The 23653-nt window shown below is 47.8% G+C and overlaps 8 protein-coding genes and 1 non-coding gene across 9 annotated transcripts; 5 read left to right on the forward strand and 4 right to left on the reverse strand.

The window, feature by feature from the left end:
* Positions 1–1652: 1652 nt before the first annotated feature.
* BDV27DRAFT_t19 lies at positions 1653–1732 on the forward strand. The gene has a single exon. It is a non-coding gene; the product is annotated as a tRNA-Val (tRNA).
* A 3385-nt stretch (positions 1733–5117) lies between these two features.
* Positions 5118–5666, reverse strand: BDV27DRAFT_152941 (uncharacterized protein; the record flags this gene model as incomplete). The annotated part of the gene is made up of 2 exons (XM_032071681.1): positions 5118–5426; positions 5487–5666. The coding sequence occupies 2 exons, from the start codon at positions 5664–5666 to the stop codon at positions 5118–5120; spliced, it is 489 nt and encodes a 162-aa protein (XP_031932733.1).
* A 4686-nt stretch (positions 5667–10352) lies between these two features.
* On the forward strand, positions 10353–11015 carry BDV27DRAFT_141123 (uncharacterized protein; the record flags this gene model as incomplete). Its single annotated transcript, XM_032069777.1, has 1 exon — positions 10353–11015. One exon carries the CDS (start codon positions 10353–10355, stop codon positions 11013–11015), a length of 663 nt encoding a protein of 220 aa, XP_031932734.1.
* Positions 11016–12269: 1254 nt separating this feature from the next.
* Positions 12270–14583, reverse strand: BDV27DRAFT_120637 (bifunctional C97 family peptidase/thioredoxin family protein). Its single transcript, XM_032065163.1, has 4 exons — positions 14510–14583; positions 14445–14459; positions 14167–14388; positions 12270–14110 (listed from the first exon to the last, which is right to left on the reverse strand). The coding sequence occupies exons 1-4, from the start codon at positions 14543–14545 to the stop codon at positions 12611–12613; spliced, it is 1773 nt and encodes a 590-aa protein (XP_031932735.1). The 5' UTR covers positions 14546–14583; the 3' UTR covers positions 12270–12610.
* Positions 14584–14983: 400 nt separating this feature from the next.
* On the forward strand, positions 14984–15916 carry BDV27DRAFT_120638 (EF-hand superfamily Ca2+-modulated protein). Its single transcript, XM_032065164.1, has 3 exons — positions 14984–15051; positions 15124–15317; positions 15414–15916. Exons 1-3 carry the CDS (start codon positions 15049–15051, stop codon positions 15778–15780), a joined length of 564 nt encoding a protein of 187 aa, XP_031932736.1. The 5' UTR covers positions 14984–15048; the 3' UTR covers positions 15781–15916.
* A 75-nt stretch (positions 15917–15991) lies between these two features.
* BDV27DRAFT_2012 (ubiquitin-specific protease UBP1) lies at positions 15992–18321 on the reverse strand. Its single transcript, XM_032075989.1, has one exon. The coding sequence runs from the start codon at positions 18237–18239 to the stop codon at positions 16272–16274; it is 1968 nt and encodes a 655-aa protein (XP_031932737.1). The 5' UTR covers positions 18240–18321; the 3' UTR covers positions 15992–16271.
* Positions 18322–18485: 164 nt separating this feature from the next.
* BDV27DRAFT_2014 (Alb1 domain-containing protein) lies at positions 18486–19288 on the forward strand. Its single transcript, XM_032075991.1, has 3 exons — positions 18486–18521; positions 18579–18871; positions 18932–19288. Exons 1-3 carry the CDS (start codon positions 18506–18508, stop codon positions 19136–19138), a joined length of 516 nt encoding a protein of 171 aa, XP_031932738.1. The 5' UTR covers positions 18486–18505; the 3' UTR covers positions 19139–19288.
* Positions 18997–22041, reverse strand: vp16 (tethering complex subunit VPS16). Its single transcript, XM_032075992.1, has 7 exons — positions 21842–22041; positions 21682–21788; positions 21504–21632; positions 20961–21454; positions 20816–20910; positions 19495–20765; positions 18997–19434 (listed from the first exon to the last, which is right to left on the reverse strand). Exons 1-7 carry the CDS (start codon positions 21984–21986, stop codon positions 19186–19188), a joined length of 2490 nt encoding a protein of 829 aa, XP_031932739.1. The 5' UTR covers positions 21987–22041; the 3' UTR covers positions 18997–19185.
* A 173-nt stretch (positions 22042–22214) lies between these two features.
* On the forward strand, positions 22215–23592 carry BDV27DRAFT_165129 (uncharacterized protein; the record flags this gene model as incomplete). The annotated part of the gene is made up of 6 exons (XM_032073843.1): positions 22215–22361; positions 22418–22621; positions 22673–22795; positions 22848–23009; positions 23057–23211; positions 23262–23592. The coding sequence occupies 6 exons, from the start codon at positions 22215–22217 to the stop codon at positions 23476–23478; spliced, it is 1008 nt and encodes a 335-aa protein (XP_031932740.1). The 3' UTR covers positions 23479–23592.
* Positions 23593–23653: the final 61 nt, after the last annotated feature.

The following is a 23653-nucleotide window of genomic DNA, read 5'->3' on the forward strand; positions in this document are numbered from 1 at the left end:
CGATAATGACCCAAGGCACTTACTTTCTCGACGAGGCGGTGGTGGATGTTTATGCACACCATGCGATGTAAATACGATATATGGACGTTGATTGATATCCACTGGAACTAGCCCAGTAAAAATGACATCACAGGGTGTACGCTTTAATAGGCCTGGTCCTTGGTGATGATCTCGACCTTTCATGTAGTTAGTAATAGGTTATTAAACTCTTGACAAGTCACCTACCACAATGTTTTCGCCGGGATGATAGAGGCTGAAAAACACCACAATGTTCAGTTGCTGGTAGGACCTCTTTATTGACAAGATCTTCAAGAAACTGTAGGTCGATAACTATATGAGCTTGTATCGCTTCCCTATGATGCTTGGTTACAACATCAGAGGATTCATTTATACAGCCAATATAGGATGTAGATTCGCCATGCGGATTCTAGAGCGGTTAGAGAGTACTTAAAGCCACTTATAGAGCGCTCAAGGCTTACCGTTTGACTATATCTCTTGAAAACCGGCTTACATGTAGGAAGGTGGTCGACGCAGGCATGACCTCTCCTGAAGAGATTCATTTTCGACCGATAGTAACTATAAGTAGTTAGTAATTAGTTGATAAGTAGTTGATGGTTTTATAAATACCTGTAGGCATTTCGTTTGCCAAGATCAGTTTCTAAGATCTGAGTCTCCCTCTGAGCTTCTTGAATTTCTTGCCATATACTTTCGTCCACAGAGGTATGATGAAGCGATCTAAGCAAAGGATTCAAAAATTCACACGCATAGATCCCCGAGCATTTCCAGGTCCATTTTCTGACATGGCACACGAGAAATGGGGAATACACTGGTCCTTTTTGCCCCTGAGTCAGGTGTTTTGTATATTGAATCTAGAATGGCTTAGTAGTGAACTGGTTTAACTTATGCATCACTTAGTATTTACCTCCTGGGCAACTTGCTCCATTTCAGTTTGTGATCGTCCTCTTGCAGAAACAACATATGCATATCCATGAATATGGCTTTTTGGATACTCTGGTAAATCATCTACATATTCAACTTCGAGCGTCTCAAGGTGACGGTGTTTGGCAGATGTGAGTGGAATGGGAAGAGCTGGTTCCTGTTGGGTAGTATGAAGTACTTAGCAACCAATTAAAAACTGCTTGCGAAGTGGTTAGTTACCGTTTTCCCAATACCTTGGTTTCTTTCAGGATGCGAACCAGGTCCACCCACATCTATGTGAGAATTGCTGGACTCCATCATGGGAAAAAATAAAGAAAATAATAAAATAAAAGTTGGGTGTGTCAAAAACTGCTTGAAAATTACTTCGTAACTGCTTAGATGTTTTAAAAGATATTGCGAAGTAGAAAGAAAGTGAGTAGGAAAGTAAATTACAGTTAGTTATATACAGTATCAAGATGTGTTTTGTGCTTATTAATAGAGTTTAGGGTCACGTGATACTGGTGATTCTCACAGGGCTCTACGGAAGCTCGTATTATCTGTGTACTCACCGCAATGTACTTGTCTCTGTCTTGCTAGTCTTTCCCTTTTAGTCATCTGATATAAGGGCAAAGACTAGACCGACTACATATAGTCACATTTGCTTCTTGGATGCTTCTAAAAATGCTAGATTTTAAGAGTTTCAATTTTTAAAATTAGATAACTCATCATCAATTGGCCGACTAGCCCAGTGGTTAAGGCGCTCGCTTTACATCATGATCGCGAGAGATCGCAGGTTCGATCCCTGCGTCGGTCATTCTTTTTTACCCACACTTCCTTCGTGGAAGACTTCGTTTTTTATTCTTATGGTATAAGTATTTCTTTAAAGCAGTCCGAAACAAATGAATTCCTAGCTCTTAATAAAATCCATCGGAATTCTAACCGTGTAGACCTCAACAACCTGTTCTGTGTTTTGCAGTTGTCATTAAATGGGCAAGATATATATATCTATGAGCATCTTCTGTATAATCTACAACATGAATCTACTAACTACTCATGACTATACACATATATAAACATGTTTGATTCGCAAAGAATTCCTTACCTTTATTGTCCCCAAATATCGATAAATATAGAACCAAGCACCTTTCACACCCCAGCTATGACACTGAAGGTGCATCCAACCCTGTACTTTAGCCACAGTTTAACCAGTATAACCAACCAACCAACATACCTAAAACAGCAACAATTAATCTACACGATACCAAGCATAAGCACTTGAGCAGGACAAAGATCATCATAAAGCCATTAGCTGGTGAAACACGAACACAGAGAACAGGAGACCAAAGCCCTTGTCCTACCACAAGTCATACCAACAATGTCCAACTTGTTCCTGAGCAAACCGCTAACCCGTAGAGAACAAATAGAATCCAACTCTGAATCTTATATCCTACATCCCAGATACTAACAAAACGAGACGAAACTGATACACTAACGAAAACCCAACCCAAACACAGCCTTCACCCTAACAAACTAATACACAGTAGCACCAAAACCAAGTAAAAACCACCATAAGTCCGTAAGCCACACCCAACAAACCCATGTATAAAAACCTCCTAGAAAAAACCCCAAACTCCTAATCAACCCGAGACAAACACCACCACCCCATCCCATCACATCCCCACTACGATAAGGAACTCCCAAATGTAACCCCTCAATCTCACCTCACCTTAGCGCACCCAAACCGAACACAGCCGCAAAATAGCCAAATGGCCCCATAATATCGCCTTATCGCTTATGTCAGGGAAAACAAGAGGGGCCGTCCGTTCTAGAATGCTTCCTTGGTGGAGATGAGACATCTTGTTTCGGAGATTTGCCCTTTGTTTACGGAGTAGTTTGGTTTTTTTTTTTTGTTAGTGGGTTTATTGGGTGGTAATGGTTACATGGCGGCCCGATGTGGGTTCTTCTTTTCTTTTGAATTTTTTTTTTCTTGATTTTTAATTATTACGTAGTTTGGGTTGGTTTTGATTTGGTGATTGTTTTAGCTATCTTTTATTCTATTTCGGATTCTAGATTTTGTATTTTGATAAGGGAGTGAGTGAGTGCGTGGGGTGGTATGGTATTTTATCTTCTATTTTCCAATATTATTGATTTACGTATTCCTGCAGCTGTTTTTATCAATTTACCAATCTACTAAACCAACGTCGGCTTAACTCATGTGGATACTGGTCACTTGTCAGTGGTATCCATAACATCACAAAGGACCTTCGTGCCAACCCTCATCGATGTATTACCCTGCGAGCTACTGGGATATTTTTTATTGAGTACCGGTGACTTGTATTCTTAGGTGAGGAGAGTCACTGTACTATTGGAGCCAGAACTTTCACAAGGTAACGTAGAAGATGGACTGGAGCCTTATAAGATATGGTTTCGAGTTGGTGGAGTCGCTATGATATCTAACTGTCTGGAAGGAATCACTGGATGGTTAGGATCTTTGATAGATGTAGGCGGGGAATGTGGAGGTCAGGTTTGATGGCGGGTTGTGTTAATGGGAGATTGGGGAGTCTGCTGTGAGCTGAGCTGTAAGTGCTTTCGAAGGAATGATTTGACGATTGTAGAAAGAGATATTCCTCGAGGTCGTGTTGTTGAGAAGCTATAGGTTGAGATACTTGATTTATAGTATGATATCTTGGAAAGAGAAGGACCCGTGAACCAGCACATTGTATACTGAACTTCATAATGTAATATCTAAACCCAAGTATGTACATAGCTATAACTTTAACTACCTATGCTACTATAGTATTAGTCATACAGTTATACGTCCAGTGTAGTACAGGAGAAACTTCCATGTAACAAACACAACCAAAACCAAAACCAAAACCATCCAAGAAGCGATACATTGTAGCTATGATTATCATATCACGTTTCATACAAAAAAAACCCAGAATAAACTCAGTATCAGTTACAAAGAAAAAGCCAAAGCGTCCAGTCCGGTTCAATATACTAACCACGAGGACAGCGGACCCGTTTACAAGGCTGATTGATTATGCAGTGTCAGCAATAGCCATCTGTGCTTTGCTGTTTGTTGGGTGGGTTTTTCTTTGGACTCTATTTTGTTTTTTTATTTTTATATTTATTTTTATTTTTCTTAATCTTTGGTATTAGTTTTATGAATATTATTTTTGATCTGGTTTGTTGGATTTGTGGAGATGATAAGATGATACTGTATAATGAGGGTGTGATGCGGGGATGCTTGTGCGACGTGTGAGGCTCGTTGGTTTCTTGGATTCTTGGATTCTTGGTTTTAGGTTGGGTTGGATGTGTTTTTTCTTGGAAATGAATGTCTGTCTTATCTGTCTTACTGGCGTTTTGATGGTTGGGTTGGAAATCAGGGTTTCGGGTGTTTGTAGTCGACTGTGTACAGATTATCAATTTAGTTTTGATAGGTGGTGGATGACACTTCGTTGGAGACAATGCGGATGCTACATTACACTACACCCTCTACGCTCTTTCGTATGCTACACCGTGTTCATAGACCCCCTCGTCATCAATCCCGTGTGCATATTTATCGGATATTATTTGCGATCAGTGGAATGTTGTGTCTCATATTCAGGGAACGGGGACTTGTCCAGTGAGGTCATCAAGGATTGACAGCATGAATCGAGATTGACCGACTGATCTTTGTCGTCGGTGGCTGTCAAAATAGATCTGCCATCGTGCTTTGTTCTCGGTCTCGAAGGGCCAGACCCAGCGAAACCTGTTTTCTGCAGTGCCGATCGTTGTAATTAGTGGAGCTTACATGAATCATACTGTATCGAGGGCTGAGCCACACGATAGACAAGCACTAGCCACATAGCTTGAGCCACAGTGGGGGGGAGGGGTAGTAAAAGGTATGTGAGAGTTATGTAGATCCTAAATAGACCTATCCGTCGCAATGCATGAGGGCCACCCTGAAGTTTGGGTAGATAATATCCAGATGGGGATAGCTGCAATAGTTATGCACTGTATTCATCAGCTTGCAGAAGGCGCCACAATCCACATATCTTAAGTGGGTACGTTTGTGGCGGTTATACTTTGTGATAGAGCGAAGTATCTTTGGGTCACCCCGTGCAGAGCTCAAGTGATCAGCCGGGGAAGCGATGGACGACGCGTCCGTCAGGACTCAGAAGTCCTTTTTTTTTTTCCCTCCCTTGTCACGAAGCTCACAACCGAGAACCAGGAAAACCAACCCGGGGGAAGCGGAAAGGACCATCCGCCAGCTCCATCGGCTGCAAGGAGTCGACTCCATAAAACAGCTTAAACCTTTCCCCCGGACTCGGACCGCATTCCGCAATGTGCAAGAAGCTCCGTGCTTTTGCGCTGGGGCCCATTCTCCTTCCCAGAATAGTTGTAACGGATGAAGACGTGTGCTGGGTGGCGATTAAACCCCGGATAAAGCCGTGGGAATGTTGTACGTCCTTCATTGAGTGAAGATCACACAGCTCTCCCTCGCCTGCGGTTGTGTAGCCCATCTTTTATGTTTTGTGAACCTTTTTTTTTTTTTTTTTTTTCGGCCATCCCTGCCGGCGGACACCTGGGTCTGGGGTATCGTCAATGGGACCATGATTCAAAATACGGGTCATATGTCTGTGCTGGCTGAATTCTCTGGGGATGTTGCCCCAGCGTTCGTCATCCACGCTGAGTAACTGAGCGGCAAGACATTTGACCACGCTGACTCCGGGGGTCTCGTGTTCTTCAACTTTCAATATCATCCTGTTGCTCGCATGGCAACGTCGTATCCAATAGTCGATCAGGGCGGTGTATCACCGCCCTTTTCGATGCGTCGTGGCCCAGCCGGGAATCCCTGCGCGGGGGTGGATGGTACTTTGGCAGCTGTGGCAAACATGGTACTCCTGTCGTCGGGGAATATTCATTTTATTCAATCTGTAAAACATTTAATAATAATAGATAATTGGGATAGTCGATGCAGTTGCAGAAACAGCCGGACGGGGCGGTAATGCAGGGTTGGACCCGGGATCATGGGATGAGATTCGACCTATCGCTCGATCGATCCTGCGATCGGATGTAACTAGTAGGGGGTCTGAACGTTCGGGAATGGGCGGTGATACGGGGGGTGTAGGTACAAAGGTACGTCGCTGTACCTACATCCATCACAGCATGTTATGTTTGTTGTGACCCTTTTCTGCAGATGGATACAGAAGGAATGGACAGGTAGTCGTCATCTCAGTTGTGTTGATGAATGCTGAAATCGTAAACCACTGCGAAACAAAAAAGGAAACCAGGAAGCCCGTTTAATGGATCCTCATCGACCAATGAGAGGAACCAAATTGGAATTGTTTCTCGGAAATGTTTAACACCCACCCCCCGGAAACTGAGGAAAGGTCGCCGGGGACCCAGCAAGAAAGAATGAAAGGGGAAAGGATCCCCATACTCTCCTCACCCTTGGGACCGCCGGCTCCTCTTTCCGCCTTACCGGGCCTGGTAACTTTTGCGGAAAGGAAGGGGAAGTGAGAACCCGGCGAGTTGGGTTACAATTTCCCTAAAAGGGATAATACATTATTCAGGAGACGGCGATCGTTTGTGACCCATTTTTATTTTATTTGATATGATTTTATTTTATTTATATTTTCCATTTCCTTTTTCAAACAGATATATATATTTCCTAGGGGGAAAGTGGGGGGGAAGGATTCCGACCTTCCGGTTCGATCGTTTCGCGGGAGGCGGAAAGGCGTTCCCCGGGGGTAGGGATGTTTAATAATAATTAGGTTCGTTTTAGCTGGAACTATTGATGGATCGTGATTGATAGTATCTGATTAAAATTAGGCGGTGCGGACGACGGTTCTAGACTCGAGACCTTTTGCTTGCCGAGGCACCAACCGACCGTACTTAATAAGGTCCGGGGAAGCTCTCGCGGACAAAGACCCGGTTTACCTGTCAACTGGCTTGCGGAGGGATTCGGTCTGCCATCTCCGTAGTTCGTACTTTGTGAACTGATGGTTCTGTGTAGTAATTTGTCAAACATTTGAAATCGTAGAAAAAAGATCTATCGGCACATGTGTGGATGGAGCCTGATGCACACCATTTGTGAGGTACGTATGCTGGGTCCTTCTCAAACATGAGCTGAAGAAGGGCCTCTAAGGAATATGATGGATCCCCTCCGACGAAATTAGAGGCTTAATCCTAAGACACCTATTCAAACCCACACCAATTGGGCAGCAACAACATCGTCAAAGGGGGGAAAAGGGGGTTCTATCCCAAAGCTCTGGTAGCTGGAGCTTCCATCACGATCACCATATGATCGATCCAGTTGGCCGGGCCTCGCACGACATTTCCCCGATTACCGAGGGCTTGATTTAACCACGAGCTTTCCCCTGATCCCTCAGTGCGAAACTAGTACTATCGCATTCAGCTCCATTTAGCCTCGGCTGAAATGCGTCCGTAGAATCGGAGGACCGGCGCGAAGGTCGGTCGCCACCGTGAGGCTCAGATTTTATCCGCGGTCGCTTCATTCTTGAACGTGAAAATTCAGGCCATGTAACTGGCGGAGAAAAACGGGAGAAAATCCTCCGCCTCATCTTTCCCTAACTTGGGCGAAATCCGGAGGAACGTTTTGGCTACGGAACATCGGGGCCGTTGCCGACGACTTGTAAGTTGGAACTTGGGGTTACGTGGAGCAGGGCCGCATCATCCTGAATTACGGAGGAGTAGTTTATTCCTCCGTAGTTTTAACTACCCTTCACAAGCTAGTTATCCGATCGAGTAATCACGGATGAAATCTCGGCTGTGCGACCAGGGGATTGTTTCTACTCCTGACTAGAACCACGATCGGTGTTACGCTGCTGATAGATAGTGTGGACGATCTGGTCGAAAGCCACGGGGAAGTTCCGAGCGGTTTAAAGGAATATCCAGAAATTCCTGGGTCAATGATCTTCCGAGGGGGTTCTCGTGGGGGAATAAAGTCGACGAGGTCGTTCCATGGTCGTTCCATGGTTCTGAACCTGTCTGTCAAAGGACCCAAAAGTTAGTCGGTCTGATTTGACACCCATCACCGTAGAATTCAAAATCCAATCCGTGCTGGCCAGTTCATCATCAACAACACGACATCGGAAGAAGAACCCGAGATGAAAAATTGAGTAAGAGGAAAGGACGGTAGTGAAGAAAGAAAGAATAAACCGAGTCTCCACCGCGGATACCGCGCATGGACTCTGGAACAAATCTCGAAGGAAATCCGTCAGGTTGCCATTGGTTTTTCTTTCCTTTTTTTATTATTTTTTCCTCCCAGGCTCCCACTCCATTGGGCCGCACGAGGCGACTAGATTTTTCTGGCGGAAATCGACACGACTAGGCGGAAAATCATCCCCCAGCTAGAGCTACCACTAAGGTACTACTGAATAACTATCGTCGCTACTATCGTTACTGATGAAAATCCATCGGTCGGGGATTGCCCGATTTCAGACCGCTAGAAGGATCAGGATTCAAGGAAATGGATTGCAATGCGCGGTGTGAGGGAGAGAGAGTGTGCTGTACTCTGTAAATCGCAAAGAAATGTCACTTGGTCGAAACAGGACAGGTTTAGGGCATGGTTTAGATACAGGCGGTGACAGTTGATGTAACTGCCGCTGTATCCCCCCTCGAGATAGACATACAGGGTACAGCTCGACATACATCCGCCCGCAGTATTATGTATGCACGTTCACCGCGAGGATGTCAAACATCGAAGCGGTGTGCTTTCATGCGCGATCTGATTCGACTCTCCTCCATCCGCCACTCGGTTGGGGATGGGGAGGACAGTTCAATAATGTTACGACTATCTCCTCTCTACGCAGGTTGGAGACGGAGCACGGACGGACAACTGTCTCGACAGCAGACCGCAAGAATCCGTTTCAGATGCACGAGAGCCCAAAATATATCCTTCTATCGGCGGCTGTTGGTAAATAAATGATAGTTGATCGTGTTGTATCGCGTAATCAAAGAAAATGGTGTCTGACCACCTTCAGCTGTTTCTCACTGTACCGCAAAAAGTTGGGGGTCTTGATACGGAGTCATCCGAGTCATCATCGCTGAGACATATGATTAAGGATTGGATTACGATGACGGTGAAGAATTCCTCCGAAATAATTCCAAGCCCAGAAATCAAGTACCGAGAAATCGTCGAGGGTATGGAGGGTACGCGGGTTTATTCTTACTTAGTCGGGTAACACTTACGGGTAATAATACTCGAAAAAGATCAATAAATAATAAAACCAATAAAATAATAAAATTAGTTTAGGAAACTTTCACCCCCAGTTTGACTCACTCTTTGACGGTTTTTTTGATCCCCACGTCCCCTAACCCGATGTTCCCCGGGCCGCGGGCCGATGCTGAAAGAAAAATACATTTGATTTATTTATTTAGTCAAATGCAACCGGAGGACTGGAACAAAAACAAATTCAAATAAGAAAAGCGATAGATCCACGTCCGCTGACCGGGATCTGCTGTCAGATTGTTAGAATCAATCTCTCTCTCTCTCTCACACACACACACTCATACACTCGCGCAGCTCTTTGTCCAAAAGGATTTGGTGGTGGTACTTATTTTCTTTGACTGATCAATTCTGGATGCTTCATTATTCTGGAATTGAATAAAGCAAAGATACGAAAATAAATCAAATCAAACCAATCAATCAATCAATGAACAGATCAATGATTCAGTCAGGCTTGGGTCGCCCTATCTGTCCAACTTACCAGGTCATCTTTCAACCCTCACCAGTCGATTCTTCATACATAATACATCGTACAGCTGCCGGCACGCCGCTTCCGCCTGATCGTCGCGGTTGACTCGCAGTTTGTCAGTTGGGTACTGGCCAGCATTACGGAATCTTCTCTGTGTTTGAGGAATTCTCGACCGGTATTTTTGTCTGGCGATCATTTTACTTACTTGCCTGTTGGTTGTGGGGCCTGCATATTTTATTTATTATTTTTTTTTCCCCTTGAAAATTAAAATCAACCGATTATTTTTATTTTTGATTTCCGATTTATGATTTTTGAATTTATTATTTTTTCTTTTTAAGAAAAAATACGCATCACACCAACCCCCCGCGACGCCTTATCTGTTGGGATATGCAAGGGAGTCCAGACGCTTCCCCGATCGATCTGGACCCATACATATACATATCTCCTTTCCTTCACCACAACTCTGACCCATTTACTCAAATATTGGTGTCAGAGCTTATTACTATTTACACCCTCCCATTCCTCCCTTCCTCCCTTCTGGGTCCCTTCCCCAGACTTGTCGATCTTCTTCACCTTTATTATCTTCTGTTGCTCCCACCCCCCCAAGTGAATCTCTCAGCAACACACTCCTCTCCACTCTACCATACTGGAGCTCAACCCACTACTACTATAGTGGCTTCTAACCTCATCTCATCCATCCACTCTTCACACACACCCACACCCACAATGAAGTACACCAAATCATCGGCGATACCAATGTTTCCACTCCAGGCCTGGAGTGGTAACGCGGCCAGTCTCAGATCCTCCCCCAGTGAGGCATCGACCAATACCGACCCGGTCGCCTTCAGCTTCGATACTACTTGGGACGGTGGCTCGCCTATTTCCACCCCGGCAGCCCCTGCAGCCCCTCCATCAACTCCCCAGGACTCTCTGCTCGATATTACACCTCGCAAGTGCTCCTTCTCTACAGCATTTGGCATGAGCAATGCTTGTGCTTTTCCCTCTTGGCCCAACCGACCTGCTTTGATCAGCACGGATACCGATGTCTCTACTGGAAGTGCCTACATCTCGGACGAGGATCTTTGCTTCGACTTGACCCCCGAGTCCGAATTCGCCGTGGAAGAAGAGTCGGCCGTGCAGGAGTCCGTCCGCCCTGGTGACCTGACGACTGAACAGCAGATCCAGATGTTGCGCGCTGCCGCTGAAGAGGAAGCTCAACGCGCCCGTTTCCTGGCCCAGGTCCAGGCGCATGCGCGGGCCCAGCAAGCCATGCGGGTGGCACAGCTGGCGACCCAGGAGAAGGAAAATGCGAAGCGCAAGAAACGTCAGGCTGTGCCCCAGAAGAAGCGACGGGCTCCGTCGGCCACTAAGGTGGTGATTCGTGCCTAGAGCTGTCAAATTCGCCTTGTATCAACATTTTTTACTGCTTATCGATACCCCACCCGTCTGGTCGCCCCACGTTGTCTTCTCTGGTTTGTTAGCGCAGTACTGTCGAACGATCGACAGAACATGGACTTTTCCAGACTTTTCCGAATTTGCGGTCAATGATTCAGCCGCTTTTTCCCTGGTGTCGAGGAACCAATCGGAGGGACAGCCCTCTTCTAGCCCAAAACAAAGCGATTTCGCATTATCAAAGCGCACAGCAACCGAATCCGAAGTGTTTTCGCCAGAACATCTGATGACTGATGGACAGACTGCACGTGCCTCGCCTCGACGGAAGGGCAGCGCTGGTTGGCTGCCCGTGGGGGTTACGCGCCGCAGCCGGACAGAATTTCCAAACCCACCGCCCACGGAGTTACATGCCCGATTCGCTGCCTGATTTCGTTGCGTCGCTTCGATTACTTAATAACTCGTCGCTGTCGGCGCATCACGGCGAAAATTGATGGTCAAAATAAAATGACTTTCGCTTTTCGCCCTTTCCCCTCCTCGGCGCCTCTTCAGTCGGCTGCACGTTGGACAGGGTCCCGCGCCTATTATCTTAGCTGGTCATCTCACCGCTACTGTCTGATGCCCTTCGGATCTTATCTCTCTTGACACCATCACTATTCTTATGACTCACCGGAAATGAAGCTGGGCCAAGGGTCCTGGCCCTGATTGTTGTTTCTCGTTGTTCGAACTTTCCTGTGACCCCCCTCCTGACGTTTATTTTTATTTTTATTTTTTTTTTCCCCCTGCGATGGCGTTATGGTTTACATCATCCATGGTAGCGCCTTGGTTTTTCTTTATCCATTTCGGGAACTCTTGTCATGTTCATTCAGCCTGCAGTTCAGGATTTCACAGCACTGTCCTTGGTATTTTTTCCTTTCTATCTTTCTTCCTACACACCATCTTAATACCCTTTCTTCCTGAATATTTTCTAGCGTCGATCCAATGTTTTCAGATACCCAGTCGTGTACCTAATGTTGTGTGTCTTTGTTGTTTCTCATACCCCGAGCGTGTTACACGAACAGCTCCCGCGTCGGCTTTTTCCACGGTTTGCATTTGCATAGCTCAGCGACATACCCTTTTCTTCTATGATGACTCTTAGCGACCATGGTTGTATCGTTTTATCTAGGTAATGGCATGTGAATACGAGGTAGTACTGAATCTGGCTTCCTGACTCTTGTAGTAACAGACGTAGTTCGTGATTGGGATTCGATTGTAATTCAGACCATCATCTCTTGTGACCAGACCGTAGATATCGACAATCGAACCGAAGGCCAAAGCTCTACGGAGTATGACAGCTGGAAGAAGAAACAGTAAAACAAAGGTAATAGTAACATGAACCCAAGAAAAGGAACACCCCCAATCCACACGAGTAAACACATAAAACACAATCCCAACAATCCACCCTAATACACATCTACAATTCTATATTCAACCAAACCCACAATAGTAAAGACAAATCCCCAAACAAACCCTCTCTACTCTCTACTCCAGACTCTCTACTTCATACTTCATACTCCGTACGGAGTACATAGTACATAGTACACAGTACACAATACTCAAGAAAACCCCACCAACCCCGCCACCTCCCCAATCAACCCCTCCAACAACTTCACCATCTCCTCTCCTCCCCCAAACAACAACTCCCCCTTCCCCTTCTTCCCCAATATAACCTCCCTAACCCCCAAAACCCGACAAACCTCCTCCACCTCCCCACCCACAGCACACTCATAAACCACCAACCCCAACGCCATCAAAAACCCCCTCAACGCCTCCCCACTCTCCTCTTCATTTGCGATCGCCTCGACCAACCCCGCCACCAGCGAAACCTGGTCCTCCTCGGAGATGAGATCCCCTTTCCCTTCGATCCGGGAGTTATGGTTCTGGGCGGTGAGATTGTAGGCGAGGGAGGCGGCAGCGCACCGGATTTTAGGGCTGGTGTGGAAGAGGGAGGAGGTTAGGGTTGATAGGGTGTTTGTGAGGAGGGGAGGGGTGGATAGGATGGTGGTTGTTGGGAGGTGAGGGGAGGTGAGGAGGAGGTTTGTGAGGAGGTGGAGGGTGGTTAGGGTCTTTGTGTAAGCAGATTTGGATTCTTGGGGGGTTTCTTCCCTTTGGGATAAAAGGGATAAGAGTGTAGAAGGTGGGGTTTGGGAGGAGAAGAAATATGAGGCGATTCTGGGGTCGAGGGTTAGGAGTCTCGTTAGGTCTATGATTGCGAAGTGAGCGTCACTGGGTGTTTCCTTAAGGAGCGATTCGATGTAAGTTGGGTATGTTGGGAGGTCTGGGGGTAAGGGGGTTTCTCGTGGATCGTTGGATTTGATCGAGTTGGTTATGAAAGTTGTGATCGAGGTGAGGGTGTTGTTGGTTTGGGTTTCCCGGGGTAGTTTCTGGAGTAGTTTGTCTAGGGGTGGTATGTTCTTGTAGTGGATGAAGGAGGAGGCAGGGATGGGGCGTTGGAAGGTCGGGAGGTTGAGTTTGCGGTGCGGATGTGCTGGATTGGCCATTTCGATTAGAAGTCTGATGTTGCCTTGGAGTTGGGATGCGTTTGCGCCGCTCCAGGTCTCTGTTTCCTGGCCCTTTAGGTAGGTCTTGAATGTTGGGGTGGCCTTGATGCCGTATTTCATGGCCACGTCGTAGGCGCTGCTGATGTCTACTTTGATCAGCGTGGCCTTGGATCCTGCTTCTTCGGCTAGTTCGTCGTACAGCGGGTAGAGGGCTTTGCAGGGAGGGCAGGTGGCGGAGGTGAAGAAGATGATTGCGGCGGAGTGGCTGGCCTGGTTGAGTTCGTGGTTGAGTTGCGTGAGATTGGTGACTTGGTGGACTTTGTTCGGCGATGGTACTTGTGATTGTGTAGGGGTTTGGGTTGGTACGCCGGTGCTGGGGGCCTGGGTGACGGGGCGTAGGGCGGCTTCGATTTGTGGCTTGATCATCTGGCCGAAGGGCGTGCTGAGGAAGGTCTGGGGCAGGTTGCGGATGTGATCTGGGATACTCTTGCCCAGGAGGAACATGGCGAGGTCTTGGGTGAAGTTGTTGCAGTTGTGGAGGAAGAGGTCGTAGGACTGGGGTTTTGTTAGTTGTGGTTGAGGCTGATTTTAGAGGGGGTTTCGTGGCTTGCCTCTGGCGTGTAGATTTCTCCCAGTGACTCGATATACTCGGATATCACATCCGGGGGCAGTTCTGTCTGGCCTAGATGGACTTTCTCCATGGGCTGTCCGTGGTGCGTGCTCCCCGGGTAGGCTGTTTGGATGCCATGACCGAAGTAGTATTCCACGCCGTTGAGCACGATGGCGGTGTGGTAGATCGCATCAATGTGCGTTCCCGTTAGGGGGAGGGACCACTGGACTACGTTAGATCTTGGTTCTTGTCCTCTGTGACGGTACGAATTGGACGTACCTGGCGGGCGAGACCCTGTTACATGTTAGCCAATGAGCTTGTGGTTTTATAGTGATTGGGAGTACCTTGGAGAGGTCGTAGACGTATAGCTCTACGTCCATGGTATGGGTTGCTGTTGTAGATGGCCTGGTAACTGAACTTTGTCTACAGAGTGTAATGTAGTCAATGATGGAGAAATCCACGAAGGTGCCTGGGGACAATGTAGGGTATATAAAGTCAGGGCCGTTGACTCGATTGGGAAATGTAGGCATATTTTGGGTTACGTCAGCAGGGCCAGGCAGTCACGGGAATGCGTCGATTGTTCGGTGATCTTCGATTCAGGACCATGACTAGATTGACTTTTGTATACTAAATGCTATACAAAGAATCTCATGTCTTTATTATTCATGTAGCTTTAATAAACACTTACATAAACACTACGTAGCCGAGCCAGCATACCTCCATGCATATACTTTGTAGAACTGGAAGCCCGGCGCATAATCCATATAGATAACCCAGCCAAAGACCCTCACTCTCCGCCTTAACCTGCGCATCAAACCATCCCGCCACCAACAACCGCAACTCCCAACTGAGTCCTGACACACCCCAACACCAACAAGGGGAGATGGTAAGATCCCTCCAATCGCAAACCAACCCGCAATCCAGAAACACCGACTAACCAGAATCTCACTCCTTCCAGCCTCCCAAAAAGCGCAGCGCACCTTCCGCGCCGAAGAAAGCGCGGCAATCCAAACTCGCCAAAGCGCACGACATCAGCGCCACCGAAGAGAACGAGATCAAAGAAGTTTTCCAGCTCTTCGCGACCAGCGCCACAGACTTCCCGAACGAGAAAGAAGGAGTGATTTCACGAGAAGATGTCCGGAAGGCGCTTGTGTATGTGTCCCCTCCCTCCGCCCCGGCCCTCCACTCTTGCGCCGGATGAAATATGTGCTATTGTTGTATTGTATTGACTGAGGGGTAATAATAAAGAGCGCTGGGCCTTGCGCCGGCTGATTCGCGAGAGCTGCACGATATCCTGGCTGCGGTGGATCCCACGACGACTGGGTATGTGCTCTATGAGCCGTTTGTGGCTGTTGCGGCGGCGAAGTTACGGTCTCGCGACGAGGATGCGATGGTTGCTGAGGTGGATACTGCTTATCAGTTGTTTACGCGGAATACGGATGGGCCGATTACGTTGGGGCATTTGAGGCGCATTGCGCGTGAGTTGAAGGAGGATGGGTTGGGGGATGATTTGCTCAGGGATATGATTCTGGAGGCGAATGGGGGTGCCGGCATTGAGGCTGGGGTGAGCTTGGAACAGTTTCATGATGTTATGACTAGGGCTGGTGTTTTCTAGATATCGGGTTTTGGTTTTGGTTTGGGGTGTTGGTGTTGGGGTAGGCGTTGGTTTCTTTGGGTTTATCTTGTTGGTAGGCCTTTCAATGGATCATGTACATACTTTACAGCAGGAATATAATATTGGTTTTGAGGTATGCGCTCGAGAATGGTGGTGTTTTGGGTACCTGAAGACCATATGTGGCTGGAAGGGACTGTGGTGGGTATATTTCTGGAGATGTTAAAAGTCTGCATGGATTGTGGAGTTATTGATGTTAACTACTGTAAGTATGAACGAGGTAACATTGTTGTTGACCTCAGCAATGTCTGTCCTGTTCTTGCAGAGTGCGTCCGGTCTATACCTGTCCAAAACCATGTCCACATAAAAATACAAAACCAAAGCAATGCAACGCCTTTAGTGGGACTGGGGTATCATAATAGTGATGTACACAGTTGCTAGCGTCCGCAATCGAGCGGACCATGCTAAATATAACAATATGTAAGGCATTAGACTCAATCAACTTCCGACACAGGCCGTGCATTCTCGACTGGAAGCTCAGCCTTCTCAGGCGTGGACACACTTGTGGCTTGAGATGTTCGCGTGTCGTCAGTGGCCGCAGATGTTGTCGACATGTCCTCCGATGTCGATACCGAGTTCTCCACTTCTGCAAGATCCGACTCGCCAGTTTCAGCGGGGAGAGAAGAGGGGTCCACGGCTTCATAAAAGAGCATGAAAGCTCCGCCCTGCGCCATAACGTTGGATTCGCTGACCATTTGCACATCCTCGTCACTCAACCGGAACCAGCGCTCAGTGGTCTGGTTCTCACCGTCTTGCTCAACGACTGACTCCGGAACCTCGGCGGGGAATGCTTCTGAAGAGTACTTTCTATAACATATGTAGTGACCGTTTTCATGACGGCCGTAGTGCGTGATTACCGCCCGTAATTCATAGAGTTGTCCATGGGCCGCGATCTTGTCGGCTGGTGCAAGCATCGACTCTCTCGGATCCATGTCCCACGTCTCGTAATTTTGACCCGCCTGGCCGACGGCTGCTCCTAGAACCCACTCACCCATATCAAGGATCTTCGGAAACTTCAGGGCGGCGTAATTCTTTCGAAGCATTCCCGTCATTTCATCAAACAAACTTCGGTTGATGTGGACAACAAGGCACTTCGGCGGTCTTGCAATCACAGCCTGTCGGGATTTCGTAGAGGAAACACGGTTCTTCGAAGGGATATTGCACTTCTTAGAGAGAGTCTTCTCCGCAAAATCCTCTTCCTTGAGGGCCTCCTCGACAGCCTTCAATCGTTCCTGCGCCGAATTCTTCAGCGCTTCAGATACACTCAGCGAATCGGGTGTGTTCGAAAGCGACTTATCTTCCTCGATTTGTTTAAGTAGATTCTGGAGTTGTTTTTGAGCGTGCAACAAAGTACACTTCGCACACTCCACACCTTCGATAGGTTCTAAATCCATATAGTCCTGAAGACAATCACGAACATCATGCTCGTAGCCCGCCCCAAGCGGTACCGTCAGGCAATTGAATGGAATAAGGGACAAACCCTCGGTCCAACCACATTGCATGCAGCCCACTCGCTGTGCGAGGAGACCTTCCAATGGGTTTCCGAAAGAACGTATTTCGGCGATCCGAGCCCCGACGGAGGCGTCCGGATTTTTTCCTTGCGTAGATCCAGCCCCAATAACATTTTCCTGCGGGCTTGCCACCTTCAACCCGAGGTTCCGAGTTTGTTTTCGTGTAGCCTGCTGTATCTCGTAGTCTATCTGATCGACAACCTTCGAAAAATATTCCTGCGCGTCTTGTTGCTGCCAACTGCTCATCGACTTGAGATCCGCCGGAGTCCATAATCGCTGTCCATAGCTGTCCGGGCTATTCAGCCGTTCTATAATGCCCTTGAGCGCCTGATGTGTCGAGAATGCTCCCTTCGCCCCGAATAAATCGATGTTCCGTTCCAAGAACGCCGCTAGCGACCCCAGCGAAGCGAACCCTTGTATAATGCTGTTCTGATAGCACGAGTTGTCCCAGTTGCCTAGACCCGGAGGGAGGCTGTCCTTGCTGCCGAGAAGTGCAGTGCCGAAGCCCGGGAGCGTTGGAGCTCGAGGAAGGAGAGAGGATAATGACGAGTTATCGAGCCCGAGGATCCGTTTCATCGCTTCGCCCTTGGCTTCGAAAGTCATCGGACCGGCACTTTCCTCGATCGGGGTTGAGTTTGCTTTTTTGTCCAGGGCGGCGACTACTCTGGACGGCGTCATGTAGACGATGACGTCCCACAATCCTCGGGCTACCGTGGCCGGAATCGACCCAGACTGGGTCAAGGCAATGAAAACGAGTATCGCGATCGCTAGGGTGGAGGCTATGCTTGGGTGGTCTTGTAGATACTGAAATACTCTGTCATAGTGGCTATTTTTTGCGTGGTTCAAGGGACTCTGAGTGAGGAGACCGTTCGCCCCTCTATGAGAGTGCATGGTTGAGTGGGAAATCTGGGAGGTCACGGCATAGAGACAACGTTCGAATACTCATGAAGACGGGTAAAGGAATGAATATGTGTTTGTATATCTGAAGTATAGATTGATGATATTTGGACTGTTTGCCTGTCGGAGTTTAATAAGCGCCGCCGGCTTCACTTCTGGTTTCTGTGGCTACCCGAACTTGTTATCGATAGCGATTATCGTCTCCACTGAAAATATTCTACGGCTGTGATAAAAACACAAATTTTCCGGTTCTCACCACAATGGCTAAAGCAAGAGGTACGTGGAGATTATGCAGGAGAGAAACGAGGTTACTAAATTAATGTCTGTCTATAGTCCAGTCAAAGCACTCTCGTGCGGCCCGCCGGGCAGCATCGCCGAGTCTCGACGTTGACAAGTCCTTGACCACCCTTCCCCGTGCCGAAGATACCGTGATACAGCGTGAATCCATCCTTTCCGATCGCGCAAATGCCGGTGTCTCGAAGAAGAAGTCGAAAACCAAGGGCCTAACAAAGGCGCAGCGTGCCAGGCAGCAGAAGGGTATCGAAAGAGCAGAGAATATCATGGATCAACTGGAGGCGAAAGTGGAGAAAAGTGTCAAGCGGGGGAAAACTGTGAAAGCACGTAGGGTATGGACAAAATGATTCTATCAAGGCCATTTCATTGATACTGACAATGTGGGCTGTCAGGCTGAGTGGGAAGACCTGAATCGCAAATCGGGAGCGACCATGTTTCAGAACCTCAACGACGAGGCCGACAATGACGACGATGACGCTATGGCTGATGTTTCCGCGGCTCCTAAGAAAACGAAGCCGCAGCCGCAACCAACACACGTGGCTCAAAACCTGGTGGCCGACCAACACGCAGATATTGACGTGGACGATGATATCAGCTGAGATGTCACAGCGACAGTGCAAAGGAGATACCGGGCTGGTCACGCCAACTATTTCCTTGGCCTAAGCTGGTTGATCATTCGATCAATATCAGCGACAGCTGGCCCCGAAGCTCTCGTCCGGAGGAGCTCCAGGGTATTGAAGTCCTTGGCCTTGAAGGCCTCCTCCCCGGCTTTCACGATCATTCCACATTTCACCCACATTTCCACCTTGTCTTCGACTGGTAAGTTGGTGCATTTGGGGACAAAAAAAGAAGCGAGTTTCGTGTTTCCAGCACCTAGTATCTCGTTATAGAAAGGCTGTCAACTTGTGTCAGCACGTGCATGCATACATCTGAAGCTGGTTAAGAATTGGCTCACCTCCCACCCGATCGGGGATTTCTTGTTTCTGCCGATCTCTTCCAACTCACCCCAGTCTCGTTTGGCAACTAGAGCCCTTAGTCTAAGCCACCAATATGTCTTGTCTGGCATCTTAAATTCACTCTGAAGCTTCTGTGCTCTCTTGCCGTAGCCCGATCGGATCAGTCTGTAAATAGTCTCGTTCAAGCTTAGACCCACAAACTCAGACCGATCTGCAATATCCTTGTCCAAGGCTTCCTGAACCTTCAACAACTGCGATGCTTCGGAAAGAAGTTTTTGCTGCAAGACTACTGTCGCGTCTTTAGAGTCGACTAATAATCGAGAGGCAAGCTGCAGCTTCTCAGTTTTGCTTGGCAACTCTGTCTGACTCAATGCTTCTGAGAGGAGCACATTCGAGCCGTCGATCGGACGGTCGTCTTGGTAGTAGAGGTCTTTTAGTAGTTCGGTATCGTCACCTCGAGCGGTCGTTTCCACAAGGGCAGAAGCCATAGGCCGGGTGTTAATCATTCTGAAGAAGCTGGCCAGAGGGAGTTTGCTCTTGAGACGTAGAAGCACATAGTTTACTAGGTCATTATCCCCACTTTCGATGGCCTTACCAAGGGCAATTTCATCCTCCTCCATGTTCAGAAGTAACGGAACCTGCTTGCCGGCCCGCGGCTCGTGGTTCAGCAGCTGCGTGGCCAGATGAGCACGCCCTTCATCATAAGCGGCTTGTGCGATCAGTTCGAACGATATCCCCGGCTTGCCGTCCAATCTTTGCACGATAAGCTTACAGACAGCTTCATCGTCAACGGTTGAGACCTTAACCTTTTGGCTTGCCCAATGAACATAGATTCTGTCAGCAGGAATCTGGAGATATTCCGAGATTTTAATGGCAAGTAGATATTCATGTCTGTTCACCAAGCGTTCGATAAGTTTCTCCGGAGTCAGCCGCATGTATTGATCGTATGAGATTGGGAGCCCAATCTGGTAGTCCCTAACTGCTTTAAGAACTCGAAGTTTCTCGGTCATTTCCACAAAATCGTCACTATTGTACAAATCCAGAACAGATTTTCCGAATGACGCGGCTTTCAACAATCTCTTCTGCCAATATGCGTCGAACTCGTGGCCCGCGGCCCTAACACAAGTGTCAACGGCTTCTGGTAAACTTGATCGGATCCGCTGGATGTTCTCGTCGGCCTTAGGAGACTTTTTTTCCAGCAAGTCAATTGAGTCCAGCAGAACTGAGGCAGGGGAGGTCGATCCGAGGCGAAAGATCGCCTCCGTTACGTCTGGATTGATTGTTAATTGATGAGGAAACAGATCTTGTAAGCAAACATACCTGTCACTTTATGCAAAAACTCGCATGTGTCATGCGTGATCAATCGCACGCCATCAAACTCGGGGACAACGTGGACAATGCCGTCATAGTAGTAGCTTAATTTGTTAATAGAGCGTAGGCTTCCGGGATACGATGGATAACTCACCGAGCGGCAACACCGTTGGGACCAATCAAGTGCACCTCATCTTCCCACGCGATGACAACAGCATCATCCCCACACCAGTCAACCGTCCGGGGAGTTACGCGAGACTCGGGGTCATATTCACTGTACTTGCTCTGGAAGTCACTACTGACTACCCATACTTTGCCTTCCGCCGTAATGAGTGCCACGAATCTTCCAGTTGGCGACACGCTGGCATGCTTGAAAGGGCCATTTTGAAGCACTTTGTCCTCTGCTTCCGTGGGATCAATCAGGTAGACGGTCTTGTCAACAGCTAGCAGTACCTCGACTGAGCGCGACAACGTAAAGGCAGGTGGAATCAAGGACCACGATGAAACCTCTCCTTCAGGACAATGAGCTAGGAGCTTCGGTCGAGGCTCGTCATAGTTAGACACAGCTACCAGCTGGTTATTTGAGAGCAGAGCAACGAAGCCGGACGTCCAAAAGCGACAAGCTCTGACGCCATATTCTTCCGCCCCCTACGTATATTAGCGCCGAAAATAGTACATATAGGTATCGAAAGCCTACGTTTCCAAGAGAAAATGAAGTGAAATCTCCATACAGTCCAAAATAGCGTCGCACGGTACCGTCTTCCGTGATCACTAACAACTCTTCTTTGTCGGACCAGCCGAGCCCTCGGATAGTACCATGTTCCCACTGGAAATGTTAGAGTTAGTAGCACCATTAAGTTGAATCGTTAACTAACATTAAGTCGATTAATCAGCTTTCCCGAGGAGGAGTAGATACCAATGCTCGACTTGGCGGTCTGAGCATCACGGAACCTGTATGGCTTGGTATCATCGCGATGCAACGCTATGGTATGTAAGCATTAACTCAAAAAGGTGTATAACGATAGATACTCGTACCTAAAGCCCCTCCGTATGGCGCGCCTGCAACGATGTAGTTCTCTAGTTCGACATCTTCATCGAAGATAGCGTCGTATATCGGGACTTTCCTATAGAAACTATCACCCAGCTTCTCCCAGTTCGCCAGCGGATTTGACGGCGCCATTGATACTGGCAGATAATTATATGAACAGAGACCGCGCCAACCGAAGAGAGAGATCAAAGCTGCGATGAGCCTTGTTTGGCGGTCGTTCATCGGGAAGCTCCCAGCTCACATGGGGTCTGGCTGGCGCTAAACCTAGCTAGGCGTAGCGTCTTGGCTGTTCATCGGCCACTTATCAAGACTCAATATTTACTGATACTGAACATCATGAAGCATACGCGAGTAGGTATAATGGATGATCTAGCAGAAATATCCAGTCTGGTGCTGGAACTATCAGATCTTGAAGTGGCGCTTTATCTCTGTCTTGCTGCTAGCGAGCATTGTCGTATCGACGCTACAGCCGACAACATTAATGACGTTGCCAATGAGCTCGCCTTGGTAACTTGCTTCTTAATATATATTGCTTCATGGTTCATCCACTGATGCTCCACCAGATATGTGCACACACCTTTGACCTCACTTGTGTTACTGTTGACTGCTCGGAAACAACAACACCGGACGAATTTTGCTCTGCGCTCATTCCTGCGAATGCTCGAAACTCGGCTGGTCCGAACAATGCGGAGAACAGGGCGGTTAACGTCGTAGTAGCTAAGAACTTCGACCACGCTGCTGACAGGATACAACTCCAAGCTCTTGAGGTGACTATAGCATCACGATTGAAGGTGTGGCCTTGCTAACGTTCATAACAGCTGATGCGGTCTAAGAAACTCAATACACATAATGGCTTCCTTGAGGCTCCAGAAGACTTCCTCTTCATACCGCTTGTTATGCGCAAGACAGAACATGATCAGCCAGTCTTAAACTTCCACTTGGTAGGTAGCCTGTTGCCATAGGTCCATGATCGGATAATGCTGATCAGTCAAGAATGACCATCTCATCATCTCCCACTTTCACGGTTCTAGGGACGACTTTATATACTTAGAAGAGAACAACGACTGGCTCTCTGACGGCCAGATGTCAGCATCGTCTGTTGTGCGCAAATCAGAGGTACCACTGCACAAAGGACACCCAGGTATAGACCGGAAGGTGAGGCCAGGTTTCTAAACATCTGCTCAATACTCACCGATATATAGGCCTTGGACAAACTACAGAAGGCCAGTGACCGTGTGACTATGGGCGCGGATGTAGTTCGGTATCATCAAGACATCACTGTGTTTCTCCGTCTCAGTCGCGCAGTTGCTGGAGGCATATCCGCGCGATCCAACATTTATTTTAGGAAAATCTCAAAGTGTGTCCTCCACAAAGCTTCGGAAGCATGGCTTAAACTAACCGAGATAGGTTGCTCGCTGCATTGCATGGAATTGATTATCTCACGCCATCGATAGTAGCCTTAGCTGCGAAGAAGGTCTTCCGTCATCGAATTATTGTGGCTAAACCGGAAGATGACCGCAGTTTGCAATATGGAAGTGACTTAAAAGCGGTAGCCCAGGTTCTATCTTATGCTACCCCCGATACTATCTTGGACAGTGTCTTGACACTGGAAGCTCCCTTATGAGCTTTGAAGTTTTACAACGATGCAAATCACATTTTCGACCACCATGCGGTGTCATAACCAACCGAATTATGCAATATGTTACAGCGTACAATACTTGACACACCAAATCATGCATCTAACGCCATGTCCGCCCCGCAAATGAAGATATATAATATACATGGACGCCCGTTCCATC

The sequence above is a fragment of the Aspergillus caelatus genome (genome assembly GCF_009193585.1).
Source record: "Aspergillus caelatus strain CBS 763.97 unplaced genomic scaffold BDV27scaffold_10, whole genome shotgun sequence".
In the NCBI taxonomy this organism is placed as follows: Eukaryota; Fungi; Ascomycota; class Eurotiomycetes; order Eurotiales; family Aspergillaceae; genus Aspergillus; species Aspergillus caelatus.

What these genes read in the sequence shown, in the direction of transcription:
- BDV27DRAFT_120637 (XM_032065163.1), bottom strand. Translation starts at nt 14,545, where the DNA reads ATGGACGTAGAGCTATACGTCTACGACCTCTCCAAG. An exon ending in GAGAAATCTACACGCCAGAG is followed by an intron (nt 14,111 to 14,166) that starts GCAAGCCACGAA and finishes ACAAAACCCCAG; the next exon opens with TCCTACGACCTCTTCCTCCA.
- vp16 (XM_032075992.1), bottom strand. Translation starts at nt 21,986, where the DNA reads ATGGCGCCGTCAAATCCGCTGGCGAACTGGGAGAAGCTGGGTGATAGT. An exon ending in GTTTTTGCATAAAGTGACAG is followed by an intron (nt 20,766 to 20,815) that starts GTATGTTTGCTT and finishes CAATCAATCCAG; the next exon opens with ACGTAACGGAGGCGATCTTT. An exon ending in AATCCCCGATCGGGTGGGAG is followed by an intron (nt 19,435 to 19,494) that starts GTGAGCCAATTC and finishes ACAAGTTGACAG; the next exon opens with CCTTTCTATAACGAGATACT.
- BDV27DRAFT_2014 (XM_032075991.1), top strand. An exon ending in AAACTGTGAAAGCACGTAGG is followed by an intron (nt 18,872 to 18,931) that starts GTATGGACAAAA and finishes GTGGGCTGTCAG; the next exon opens with GCTGAGTGGGAAGACCTGAA.
- BDV27DRAFT_120638 (XM_032065164.1), top strand. An exon ending in GATGTCCGGAAGGCGCTTGT is followed by an intron (nt 15,318 to 15,413) that starts GTATGTGTCCCC and finishes GTAATAATAAAG; the next exon opens with AGCGCTGGGCCTTGCGCCGG.
- BDV27DRAFT_2012 (XM_032075989.1), bottom strand. Translation starts at nt 18,239, where the DNA reads ATGCACTCTCATAGAGGGGCGAACGGTCTCCTCACTCAGAGTCCCTTG.